General features: G+C 41.1%; 1 protein-coding gene across 13 annotated transcripts in view; it reads left to right on the forward strand.

Annotated features, from left to right (window-relative positions):
* The first annotated feature begins 224 nt into the window (after positions 1-224).
* The window catches only part of IFT81 (intraflagellar transport 81), a 93,599-nt gene continuing 79,948 nt past the window's right edge, over positions 225-13,875 (forward strand). For 5 of the 13 annotated variants that reach the window (XM_054443878.2, XM_063646734.1, XM_063646732.1 and 2 more), the window contains exons 1-8: positions 253-370; positions 3,337-3,501; positions 4,023-4,126; positions 4,919-5,099; positions 8,501-8,590; positions 10,901-10,966; positions 11,280-11,390; positions 12,721-12,805. In XM_054443878.2, coding sequence (XP_054299853.1) covers positions 3,358-3,501; positions 4,023-4,126; positions 4,919-5,099; positions 8,501-8,590; positions 10,901-10,966; positions 11,280-11,390; positions 12,721-12,805 — 781 coding nt within the window. In that variant the 5' untranslated portion in view covers positions 253-370; positions 3,337-3,357. Of the gene's footprint in view, positions 788-3,336; positions 3,502-4,022; positions 4,127-4,918; positions 5,100-8,500; positions 8,591-10,900; positions 10,967-11,279; positions 11,391-12,720; positions 12,806-13,875 lie in introns of those variants that run through there. The other 8 variants (XM_054443876.2, XM_063646733.1, XM_063646727.1 and 5 more) reach the window with 5 other exon arrangements.

Here is a 13,875-nt window from a genome sequence, read left to right on the forward strand (position 1 = left end):
TTTGTAAACTGCGAAGTGCAGGACTTTCGGGAAGGTTATTGTAGCGCGTCTAAGTCGGAATAACAGTCCCAAATGCCCTCGGCTCTCTGCAGTAGCTCAGCACGTGGGCCCGCTTTGCAAGTAAGCCCGGCACCCTTCCGCGCCGCCCCGCCCCGTCCGCCCCGCCCCGCCCCGTCCGCCCCGCCCCGCCCCGCCCCGTCCGCCCCGCCCCGCCCCCAGCTCATGCGCGCGCGCGCGCGCGCGCCCGCTCCCCCGGAAGTTACGTGACCACGGCCTAGCAACCGTTGCCAAGGAGCTCGACTCTAGGAGCGGTCTAGAGCCCGGGCGCCTCCTGGGGGGTGGGGAAACGGTTTCGTGAGGAGAATTTGAGGTAACCTCGCCAACTCGCGGTCGGAAGCTCCTCTGAACCCCGAAATAGGAGAGAGCTCCCGTCCTCTCTCGGTCCTGATGCAGCACCTCGCAAGTGGAAGGGGTCTTCGCGGTTAAGCCTCCGGATAGGGGATTGGGCCCCTGCTGGGATTCGCGGGCATCCAGGCCGCTCCCTGGCGGGATGAACTGTCGAGGGGCCCAGGGCAGCCCCCGCTAGAGGCCTGGTCGGGTGTGGGGTCCCCTGTCCCCTGTCCCGAGCCCGGGGAGGGGGACACTATTTCTGGTACTCCCAGGAGGCTGCGGGTCGACGCTCGTGCCAGCCTGGGACCCAGGCAGCACGGTTTCTGTCCCAAATTGTGCCAGAGAACACGCACGTCCTGGTTTTCATTGTTCCCCGCCCCCTGCGACTCGTTTGTGGGTGAGTGCTTGGGAATTAGCGCGGCGACTTCGCGCTAGAAGAGGGACAGTAATTGCTTTTGCTAATTTTAGAGCGCAGAGCCCGCTGGGCACAGACAGCCTGCCTGTTCAGTACATCTTTGTCCTTATCGAGTGACCATTTTTGCAGGCTGGTGGGCGACTTGGGGGGAACCCAACTAGTTTATTTTGCCTTCCTGGAAACGTTGTACTAGTTTATCCAGATTTTTTTTTTAAGGGAAAAAAGAATAGACCTATAGATAATTTCTAAATCATTTAAAATGAAATATATATTTCTGCACGCAAAGGTTATGACGTGGACTTTTACTTAAAATACTTTAAACAATGGAAAACTTGCACTTCCAATATGGATTTAAAAAAAAAAACTTACGTAAAGGTTTTCCTTTTATAGCTTAAAGGAAACCTCAGATTTATTATAAGCCATGGTGGTTATCCTTCCTATCCTCTTTTGACTTATTTCTTAGCAATAATAATTATTTGTGCATAACTTTTCATCATTGTGGAGAAATTATCATATATATATATATATATATATTTTTTTTTTTTTTTTTTTCTTCTGTTGAGACGGAGTCTCTCTCTGTCCCCAGGCTGGATGGAGTGCAGTGGCACGATCTCGGCTCACTGCAACCTCCGCCTCCCGGGTTCAAGCAATTCTCCTGCCTCAGCCTCCCGAGTAGCTGGGACTACCGGCGCCCACCACCACACCTGGCTAATTTTTGTATTTTTAGTAGAGACCGGGTTTCACCATGTTGGCCAGGCTGGCTTCGAACTCCTGACCTCAAGTGATCTGCCTGCCTCGGCCTCCCAAAGTACTGGGATTACAGGAGAGAACGACAGCTCCCGGCAGCAATTCACTTTTTAATTCATTTTTAATCCTTAAAGTTAAAGCATTTACCTAGGTAAAGCTGTTTCAGCAGTTAAGAAATCAGATATTCAATTTTTTAAAAAGTTATGATCTTTCTCACTGCCAGCCTGATTTCCTTTAGATTTAGGCTTATGTTGTACTTGTGCCTGTGGACAAGTTCATTCAACCTAATGGAAGGAATCACTGTTTTAGCCACAATGGATGTTCAAAAATGGAATTGGACACAGATACGGAATTTACAGTTTAGCAGGGAAGAGAAGATGCATACCTAAAGAACTAGCACAAGATCGGCCGGGCGCGGTGGCTCACGCCTGTAATTCCAGCACTTTGGGAGGCCAAGGCGGGCGGATCACAATGTCAGGAGATCAAGACCATCCTGGCTAACACGGTGAAACCCCGTCTCTACTAAAAATACAAAAAATTAGCCAGGCGTGGTGGCAGGCGCCTGTAGTCCCAGCTACTTGGGAGGCTGAGGCAGAATGGCGTGAACCCGGGAGGCGGAGCTTGCATGCAGTGAGCCAAGATCGCGCCACTGCACTCCAGCCTGGGCGACAGGGCAAAGCTCCGTCTCAAAACAAAAACAAAAACACAAGATCAAAAGTAGTGCTAGGAGAGAAGCACAGATAAAGTGTGGTCAGCTATGAAGGACAGGTGTTGGCACTGCTGCAGAACTTGGAGGATAGCTTGAGAAAGGTTTCCTGGAGGAACTGGCATTTGGTGGGCATGGCTTGAAAGATGGTTGGGGGGTTTGCACCTCTTGAGATAAAGGAGCGGTGCACAGTCATTTTAGGCAGAGAAAGCAACATTAACTAAAGGCAGAGTGATAGAAAAACTAAGGAGCAGTGACTGTTTCAATAGGCTGAAGTTTGAAGGGGTAGAAAGGTGACAATTTGGAAATAAAGTTGGAAAGGGATAAGTTGTGCCAGGTCATAAAGAGTCTGGAAATCCAAGAAGTTTGAGCTGTATTTTGTGCGCAATAAGGAGCCTACAGATGATTTGGAATGGGGAGAGGTGGAGACCAGAGAACAGGAGGCTGTGGCCTCATTGAAGGCCAAAGGAAATGAAGGCCTGAATTACTGTACGGCGGCAGAGTGGATGCCTACCGGCTACACCAATAACAGAAATGGAAGAAGGATACTTGAAGTGTGCAGCCTCTACTCAGCTGCAGTTGGTTGTGGGCATGCACAAATGTGGGCCCACGGTTGCCAGATCTGATTTTCAAGAGAAACTGGAAATATAGATTTTAAAGTAAAAATCTCTCAATGTTTTTTGGGAGATTTGGGAGAAACATCTGTTAGGCTTGCAGACAGGCTCCTAAAAATTAGGAGCGTGTTTAATTCCTGGGTAGAAATTATGCACTGGCATGGGAGAGATGTTAATGTAGGGAGGATTTATTATTCATTTGTCCACATTAATTCAGATGATTACTGTTACACCAGATGCATATACAAAGCATTTGACGTTAAAATTAACAGTATATACTGCAGTTTTCATAATAAAGCCATTATACTTGGATTTCTTTCAACAAAATAACCCTTTTCACAGCATTTTGTATGCCATGTAAAATTATGCTTTTCATGCCCACGTTGTATGAACTTAATTCTGGTTTTTACCCAGGACTTTTGTTGCCAGTATTAAGGATTTTTTTTTCTATTTTTACTCTTTAGTTAAAATTATAAGACCTAATTATGAGTGATCAAATTAAATTCATTATGGACAGTCTCAATAAGGAGCCCTTTAGGAAGAACTATAATTTAATCACGTTTGATTCCTTGGAGCCAATGCAACTATTACAAGTTCTCAGTGATGTTCTGGCTGAGATTGACCCAAAGGTAAGAGTTTTCTCTTTCTTTTTCATGGGTAGCAGAAAGCCAGTTTCTGCCTCTAAATAGCTGTGAGTCTTGGGCACATTATTTAACCTCTCTGAGCCTTATTTTCCATGTCTGTAAAGTAATAGTAAATGATGCATAACATTTCTCTGCTAGCCCAAAAATAAATTATCTATTAGTACCTTATTTAGAAATTATTTCTCCACTTCCAGACATAAATAGGTTTGGTTAGGGAATGAAAATTCTTTTACAAAAGGTTTTATTGTATTGCGAGTTAGTTCATGTCTCTCATACACTGGTCCATTCCACTGGATACTTTTTTTGAAGCTTAACATTCTTAATATGAATCTTGATCTGACTTGGGTGTACCCTTACTTGGAATCTGGGGGCCTCCATCCTTAATCTGTTTTATGAAGAGACCATTGTGCTGTTAAGCTCTAGCAGAACAATTTTGTCAGTGAGTTTAAATATTGTCCTTTGTTACATATACAACAATAACATGTTTTTTTCAATTTCTTTGTTAGCAACTTGTGGATATCAGAGAGGAGATGCCAGAGCAGACAGCCAAACGAATGTTGAGCCTTCTTGGTATTCTTAAGTACAAACCTTCAGGAAATGCCACAGATATGTAAGAATCTGATCACGTATTGAGTTTTTAAACTTATGCTTTAATATCCAAACCTTCATATACTGCAATCAATCTTTTTAGGTAATACCTGGTTTCCCTCATTTGATGGCCTGAGAACATCACTGAGTTTCAAAATAATCTTAAACCTTCTATAAACAAACTCAGAAGTCTTAAGTGGGTCAGTTCTTTGCCTTAATCAAACTGTCTGGTAAATCCACTATACCATTTTATCCTTTATCTGTCATCCTAGATAAAAACAGCTTAAACACAACTTCCTTGGATATGCCAATGATATATTGAGGGCCTAATTTTTCTAATTTTCTAACTAATGTACAGACTGACTTTAGAATAGCCTTGGGGCCAGGCATGGTAGCTCACGCCTGTAATCCTAGCACTTTGAGATGCCAAGGTGAGAGGATCGCTTGAGCTCAGGAGTTTGAGACCAGCCAGGGCAACATGGTGAAACGCTGCCTCTACAAAAAATACAACAACAAAAAATCAGCTGGGCATGGTGGTCGGTGCCTCTAGTCCCAGCTACTTGGGAGGCTAAGGTGGGAGGATCACCTGAGCCAGGAGGTTAAGGCTTTGGTGAGCTGTGTTGTGCTCAAGCCTGGGCAATAAAGTGAGACCCTGTCTCAAAAAAAAAAAAAAAAAAGATTCCTTGGGTTTATCTTTTTTAAAAAGTTATAGAAAGCAATTTGGACATTGTAAATCAGATTTTGAGAAAATGCTGTCTCTCTTCAAAGTTTACCGTTAAGTGCGTGTGTGTTTGTGTGTGTGTTTCTCTCTTAGGAGTACTTTTCGTCAGGGTTTGGTGATTGGAAGTAAACCTGTAATTTACCCAGTGCTCCACTGGCTTCTTCAGAGGACTAATGAACTGAAGAAAAGAGCATATTTAGCTCGTTTTTTAATAAAACTTGAGGTACCAAGTGAGTTTCTTCAGGATGAAACTGTGGCTGACACCAATAAACAGGTAAACAATACATAAATGGTACATTGAAACTGTAATGGATTTCAAGGTGTATATATTCAAATACATGTTACTCTTTTTTTATTTGCTGTCTTTGTAGTTCCAAGTGGCACAAGAAGATAAAACTGTATCAGCTAATGTTCAACTATGGCCACATCTCAAGATAATGGCTTTTGCACACAAATACTATTTTAGTGATAGGAGTATGTGAATAGAAAAAAAAAAACCTGATACTAAGATTTTAGAATAATTTATTACTTAGCAATTGTGGGTAAATAGAATCCTGGGTTAAGTCTGCACAGCACTTTGTTCATCAGTTAGGTGACTACATAGTTTTTTATCCAAATTTGAGAGAAACAGACTATCATAACATTTAAACACCAAGACAAATGGTTTAAATTGACACTATCCCAGGCAAATTGGGACATGTGAGGTCCTGGAAAGAAGCAGGCAAAGAACCTAGACTTGCAGTCTCAAAGGACTTCCCAATCAGACAAAGGGTAGAGATAGATTCTGGAGTTTGAAATCTCAGTGCACCTTTCTTGCCAGGGTTTTGGAGTAACATTGGGCTCTGGCATAAGGTCTTAAAGCTCTTGAGTACTGAGGATTCTGGCTGGTCTGGCTTCTGATCCTGAGATCCCTAAGCACATTGCTGGCCAAAGACTGGAGAGAAAGAAACTAGACTCAGATTTAAAAGGACTTTGAATTTTTTTTTTTAAAAAGTGCTTCTGTTTAGTGTCTCACACTTTTATTCCATAGCACTTACATAGACTGATTTGTGCCAAATTGTGAATAGTTTGTCAATCTGTCTTTCCCAATAAATTCTGAGGCCCATAGAGACAGGTGTCATGTCTTATCAATCTTTATTTTCTTCCAGATTTTGTATAGTCACTTCTAATGTTAGCTAAATATTTGGATTGAATCGCAGTAACCAACTGAATATTTTTATTTTTATCCATATATTTTGCTATTTGGGGTAGACATGGCAGTAACTCAAAATAGAGTCAATATTGATCTCTTAAGACAGTATTTATGCAAATAATTATGTCAGATGTCATAGTAGATGCCATCGGAGAAGCACAGCAGAATGAGACCACCTGTCCTTACCTTTGAATATTTTACACAATGTGGGAAATAGAGAAGTGTAAATGTGTACTTTCTCCTTCCTAGGCTCCCACCATCAATAAATCTGATAAAAATTAATTTATCTAGAGAAAGTTGATTAAGTCTTTTTTTTTTTTTTTTCTGAGACAGAGTCTTGCTCTGTTGCCCAGGCTGGATGGAGTGCAGTGGTGCAATCTCGGCTCACTGCAACCTCCGCCTCCTGGGTTCAAGTGATTCTCCTGCCTCAGCCTCCCGAGTAGCTGGGATTACAGGTGCCCACCACCACACCCAGCTAATTTTTGTATTTTTAGCAGAGATGGGGTTTCATGATGTTGGCCAGGCTAGTCTCGAACTCCTGACCTCATGATCCACCCACCTCGGGTTCCAAAGTGCTGGGATTACAGGCGTGAGCCACGGTGCCTGACCTGATTAAGTCTTTGCTAAATATGCTCAGCTAGTTAATGAAAGAATTAATGGTAATTAAGACATACTTGTTCTTGAAGCATATCTGACAGGTATCTCTCTCTCTCTATATATATATACACATATACATATATATATAAAAAATGAGAAAGAGATATACACACACACAATGATTTACATTATATAATGATTTACACATTTAGCCAGTCATTTCAGGAATCCTAATAAAAATACATATTATCTTTCAGAATGAAGAGTCTTATAATTAATAATTTGTAGATTTAAGATATGATCAATCAAGAAAAATATTATTCTGTCATTCCCCATCAGAATAACTTTTTGGCCAGGCACAGTGTCTCATGCCTTTAATCCTAGCACTTTGGGAGGCCAAGGTGGGCAGATTGCTTGAGCTCATGAGTTCGAGACCAGCCTGGGCAACATGGTGAAACCCATCTCTACAAAAAATAAAAAAATTAGCCCAGCATGGTGACATAAGCTTGTAGTCCCAATTACTTGGGAAGCTGAGGTGGGAGGATCACCTAAGCCCAGGGAGGTCGAGGCTGCAATGAGCGGTGATCACACCACTGCACTCCAGCCAGGGTGACAGAGTGAGACCCTGTCTCAAAAACAACAACAAAAAACTATTTAAAAAAATTTTTAGGTAACAGGATTTTTTTCATTCATTCAATTACTTTTTTTTTGTTTGAGACAGAGTCTCGCTTTGTCACCCAGGCTGGAGTGCAGTGGTGTGATCTCGGCTCACTGGAACCTCCACTTCCCAGGTTCAAGCAATTCTCCTGCCTCAGGCTCCTGAGTAGCTGGGATTACAGGTGTGCGCCACCATGCCCAGCTAATTTTTTGTATTTTTAGTAGAGACAGGGTTTCACCATGTTGGCCAGGCTGGTCTCGAACTCCTGACCTCAAGTGATCCATCTGCCTCAGCATCCCAAAGTGCTAGGATTACAGGTGTGAGCCACCGCACCTGGCCCATTCAACTACTTTATATTAAACATCTCCATGGGTTATGCACTGTGCTAGGCCCCAGGGATACAAGGGTGTACACAATGAATATGATTCTTTTCCTCTTGGCTCTCACTATATGATGGAGGGAGACAGACAGGAAATTATAATAGTCAGTTATAATTGTACATGATATCTACTCTGATAGGATAGATAAAGGGCCAGAGAAGGCTTCTCTGAGAATAGTAGAATCTATGTGAAGACTTGAAGGATGAATAGGAGTTGCTTAAGTTACGGGTGAGGGAGTCACAGATGTATAAGCTGGATGCAAGAGCATGGAATGTTCAGGAACTCAGACATCAACATAGCTAGAGTGTAGAGTGTGAAGTAGGAAAGTAACCAGAAATGAAGATAGAGAAGTATTTAGTGTTAAGATGGTAGAGATGTACTTTTTTGTACCCTATATAAATGTATAAGGTGTGTTTTTGTGTTTTTAATGCTGTTCTTACAATGACTTAAGTAATCGCTGTAAGTTAATAGATAACCTGATTAAGAAAACTCTATGGCTAGGCGCGGTGGCTCACGCCTGTAATCCCAGCACTTTGGGAGGCCAAAGCGGATGGATCATGAGGTCAGGAGTTTGAGACCAGCCTGACCAACATGGCGAAACCCTGTCTCTACTAAAAATACAAAAATTAGCCAGGCGTGGTGGCGTGCGCATGTAATCCCAGGTACTCAGGAGGCTGAGGCAGGAGAATCGCTTGAACCCGGGAGGCGGAAGTTGTAGTGAGCCGAGATCGTGCCACTGCATTCCAGGCTGGGCGACAGAGCAAGAGTCTGTCTCAAAAAAAAAAAAAAAAAAGAAAACTCTACTGGATCTAGTTATTAGTTTATAATTTATTAACTTATTCTTCTAGTATGAAGAGTTAATGGAAGCCTTTAAAACTTTGCATAAAGAATATGAGCAGCTCAAGACATCTGGATTTTCTACAGCAGAAATAAGAAAGGTAAAGGAAAGAAAACATAGTAACAATTTTTTTGGGATTTGAATAATATTGGATTTAGCATTTTATTAATTCAGTATGAGTCTTAAGACTATATGGAGACTAGTGATAGCAAATGGCACATTTTACTTTGTTGGACCTTTGGTAGTTCCTTACTGATGAAACTGATGAGACTGGGGTAAATTCACAATGAGTAGTTACTTATAGTACGGAAGAAGAGAAGAGTGATATATGTCCGTCTACTATTCCTCCATTATGTCCTGTAAGTAAACCAGAATAATGACAAAAACCTAGAGTCTATATTTTAATTTCATTCATTATTACTAAACCTTTCTCTCTCTCTTTTTTTTTTTTTTTTTTTTTTTTGAGACAGGGTCTCACTCTGTCATCCAGACTGAGTGATCACAGCTCACTGCAGTCTTGGCATCCCAGGTTCAAATGATCCACATGCCTGAGCCTCCTGAGTAGCTGGGACTACAGGCATGCACCACCATGCCCAGCTAATTTTTGTTTTTTTTTGTAGAGACAGGATTTTGCCATGTTGCCCAGGTTGGTCTTGACCTCCTGCGCTCAAGCTATCCTCCCACCTTGGCCTCTCAAAGTACTGGGATTATAGGCATGAGCCACTGCTGCACCTAGCCTTTATTTCTTGTTTAATCATATTTTCTAAATTTTCTACAAAGCATGTGTTCAAGAATACTTTAGTAGGCCAGGCATGGTAGCTCACGCCTGTAATCCAAACACTTTGGGTGGCTGAGGCTGGAGGATCATTTGAGCCCACGAGTTTGAGACCAGCCCGGGCAAGATGGCAAGATTCTGTCTCCAGAAAAAAAAAACAGATTAGCCAGGCATGGTGGTGCACGCCTGTAGTCCCAGCCACTTAGGAAGCTGAGGCAGGAGGATCACTTGAGCCTGGGAGTTCAAGGCTGCAGTGAGCTGTGATCATACCATTGCACTCTAGCTGGGTGACAGAGTGAGAACTTGTCTCAAAAAAATAAAAGAAAAGAAAAAATAATTCACTCATAATCTCGTTCTCTAGAGAAAACTATGGTTGACATTTTGATAAATATATTTAAATCATTTTCTTGGTATTCTGTAGATAAATGTTGTAATCTGCCTCTTTCAATTAATGTCATATCATGACTTTTTCTCATGTCATTAAACATTCTTCTGCATAATTTTTAATGACTTTCATTGTATTATGTGGTGATTTATTTAACAATCCTTATACATTTTGGTCATTTCCAAATTGTAGATGTAACTTGCATTGATGAGAATCTTTACAGAGGATGTCTTTTCATGAATGTTTTATTCGGACAAATCATCAGATATAAAATTACTGGGCTAGAAGGGATGAGCATTTATTTTAAGATTTTTTTTTTTGAGACGGAGTCTCACTTTGTCGCCCAGGGTGGAGTGCAATGGCACAATCTTGGCTCACTGCAACCTCCACCTCCTGGGTTCAAGCAATTCTCCTGCCTTAGCCTCCCAAGTAGCTGGGATTACAGGCACTTGCCACCACGCCTGGCTAGTTTTGTATTTTTAGTAGAGACAAAATTTCAACATGTTGGCCAGGCTATATTTTAAGACTTTTGATATTGTTCTTCAGTACAGTGCTATTGGTAATGAGTAAGAGTGCCCATTTTTCCAAATTCTGTCGATACTGACTACCATGTATATTTTACCTTTACTATTACTGTGATAATTAAGCTATTAGTTTTTTAGATTTAGGAGGGAGTTTTTTTTATTTGTTTGTTTTTATAACAAAATACTATGAAGCTGGTTAACAGGAAGGAAGTTTATTTTTGAAGTCTTTATTTTCAGAGAGGGAATTGGTTCATTGGAAAAACCAGGCACAAACTTATGTCATGAAAATACCATAGCCTTAAAAACAATTTTGATGGAAAATTGGCAAAATATATGACTTGGTATTTAACAGAACAGATGGGATGTCAGCAGCTGTTGTTCATGTATTTAGACCTGCACACTTTCCATTATAGAAAATTTTTCAAAAATCATGTGCCCATATTTGGAATCAGAACACAAATGTGCTGGTTGGCAGCTTTACCTTGCTGCATTATAACTGGTTTTTGTTGCATTTCTGGATGAACACCAAGCTGCCAAAAAAATTACCCTGCATAAGAAGCCCTGGGGGAAAAATAGAAATGACCTTCATCCAAAAGAGGATCTTGGTTGTTAATGCTGTGGTTATAAATGATGAAAATGTTAGATGCATAATGAAAATAAAACCTTATCTGTTTCCTACAGACTGAGAATACTTTTTCTTATAAGGTCTTCTTTGCCACTTTTTAGGATATCAGTGCAATGGAAGAAGAAAAGGATCAGCTCATTAAGAGAGTTGAACATTTGAAGAAAAGGGTAAGGCAGAATTAGTACTGTAAGACTTTGGCCCCAAGTCCCAAGGACTTGCAAAGATTTAGGAATGCAAATAAAGATTCAGCCAAGCATGAGTGTACATCTGAGGATGGACTCAAATAACATTGACGAAAAGGGAGTCTCTCTAGGCAGTAGCCCAGCACTTTCAAGGACCTGGAGCCTAGAGCTTTACTGTCATCTCTAGGGAGTACTGTTTACCAAAAGGAAATGATAAGTGGATGTCTGAGTCACATGACATGCTAATTTTTTTCTTCAAACCTGACAGTAACATGTGCTACTTATTCCCTTACTGTAGGTGGAGACAGCCCAGAATCATCAATGGATGCTTAAAATAGCAAGGCAACTTCGAGTTGAAAAAGAGAAAGAAGAATATCTTGCACAACAGAAACAGGAACAAAAGAATCAGGTATCCACATAAAAGTTTATATTCTCAGTATGAAGGAAATAGTTCCTTCTTATAATCCAAATGTAAAGAAAAGAGTTTTAAAATTGTAGACGTTCACGTTCCTTTTGCTAACATAATGGAATACTCTTTTAATTAAGATAAATATTTCAGGCTGGGTGCGGTGGCTAATGCCTGTAATCCCAGCACTTTGGGAGGCTGAGGCAGGCGGATCACGAGGTCAGGAGTTCAAGACCAGCCTGGCCAGCACAGTGAAACCCTGTCTGTACTAAAAATACAAAAATTAGCTGGGCATGGTGGCACATGCCTGTAGTCCCAGCTACTCGGGAGGCTGAGGCAATCACTTGAACCCAGGAGGTGGAGGTTGAGGTGAGCTGAGATCACGCCATCGCACTCCAGCTTAGGCAACAGAGTGAGACTTTGTCTGGAAAAAAAAAAAAAAAAGATAAATATTTTGTGGCAACAACAGTACAACTTTTTGGGTTTTATACTCTGAATTGTATCTATACACTGTCTTTTGGCCTATGCTGACCTCATGTTGTTCCAACATTACAGAAGAGTCATTGTAATGTTAACAGTAAGATTAACTGCTAATAAAACTTCTAGAATCTCTACAGGATGCCTTTAGATTCCAGGGCTATGAGACCATTCTTTTTATTCCAGTGATCACAGTACCCTCTGCAGTTTACTACAATGGCAAATAAGTCATGAAAAGGCTTAAAATCACCTATACTCCATGTTTTTAAACTTTGCCTTAAAGAAAAAATAATTTGCTCAGAAATTATTACTTTTACTTATTAAAAATCTATTTTAAAATCTGAGTAGACTTATACATTAAAATATATTTCACATAAGCTTCATTTACTACTAAATCAGCAGTTTAAATGTTTGATTCTGCTGGCACTTGACTTGGCATTGAAGTAGTTTCACTGCAGCAATAAGCTGCATCACCTAAGCCCTGAATGGTTACTTGGCGTTGGTTTGTGATTCTGAAACATCACTGTATCAATGTTAACATTACTTGGCCTTAAGAAAACCATGTATAACAAGAAAAATCTGGTGTGTGTGTTTCTTTGATAAGTATTTTTCCTTAAACTGCAAATTCAGTAAATAACTAAAGAAAAATTTCTGAAAACTTCCTTAAAAAATGTATGTGAAAAGGTATTGAGAGACAGTTACATTTTGGGTTTAATATGGGAATTTTCTGAGTTCTTATTATTTGTTCCTTTTATATCATAAGAATTATATGGAACTTGTATTTTCCATTGCTTGCCTAAGTAACAGGTAAGCTTTGGTAGACTAAGCAAGTAATCTGTTTAATTGTATTTTAAAGCTATTTCATGCAGTGCAAAGATTGCAAAGAGTACAAAACCAGCTGAAAAGCATGCGCCAAGCTGCAGCAGATGCAAAGCCTGAAAGTAAGTGGAAATTATTATATGGTATAGGTGATTAGAAAATATTGATTTAAATCAAGATCTTCCTAAAAAATCAATTTGTGAGAATTAGTTATCATCAAGTGATGTCTCAGCATTTTGGAACATCATTTCCTACCTGGAGAAGGAGAGCCCTGATGAAGACATCCCTGGGTTTTCACCAGATGTTTTTAAAAATTCCTAACCAGATGGCCGGGTGCAGTGGCTCATGCCTATAATCCTAGCACTTTGGGAGCCCGAGGTGGTGAGAGGTCAGGAGTTCGAGACCAGCCTAGCCAACATGGCGAAACCCCATCTCTACTAAACATACAAAAATTAGCAGAGCGTGGTGGTGGACGCCTGTAATCCCAGCTACTCAGGAGGCTGAGGCAGGAGAATCGCTTGAATCTGGGAGGCGGAGGTTGCGGTGAGCCGAGACCACGCCACTGCAGCCCAGCCTGGGCGACAGAGTAAGACTCCATCTTAACAGCAACAACAAACAATTCCTAACCAGTTTTTCACGTCAGAGAGTGAAGATAATGAAAACAATTGTGGAGGGAGGCTATCTGGTTTGTGCTTGTATAAAGGACTTAGCATGGCTGGGCGTGGTAGCTCACACTTATAATCCCAGCACTTTAGGAGGCTGAGGCGGGTGGATCACTTGAGGTCAGGAGTTCGAGACCAACCTGGCCAACATGGTGAAACCCTGTTTCTACTAAAAGTACAAAAAAATTAGCTGGGCGTGATGGCGTGTGCCTATAATCTCAGCTACTCGGGATGCTGTGGCAGGAGAATTGCTTGAACCTGGAAGGCAGAGGTTGCAGTGAGCCGAGATTGCGCCATTGTACTGCAGCCTGGGCGACAGACCAAGACTCTGTCTCAAGAAAATAAATAAATAAATAAATAAAGGACTTAGCATGGATGTCATGAAAATAATGGTTGGAAAAATTATGAATCATTGTTTTAAAGCCAGGGCTATAAAGAAAAAGAATAGAATGCTGGATCCTTAAAACTGAGTGTTTTTCATATTTTGATTTGTAGAATAACAGTGCTAATGACGTAGGTATCTCTGGCTC

Source organism: Pongo pygmaeus, chromosome 10, assembly GCF_028885625.2.
Source record: "Pongo pygmaeus isolate AG05252 chromosome 10, NHGRI_mPonPyg2-v2.0_pri, whole genome shotgun sequence".
Lineage (NCBI taxonomy): Eukaryota > Metazoa > Chordata > Mammalia > Primates > Hominidae > Pongo > Pongo pygmaeus.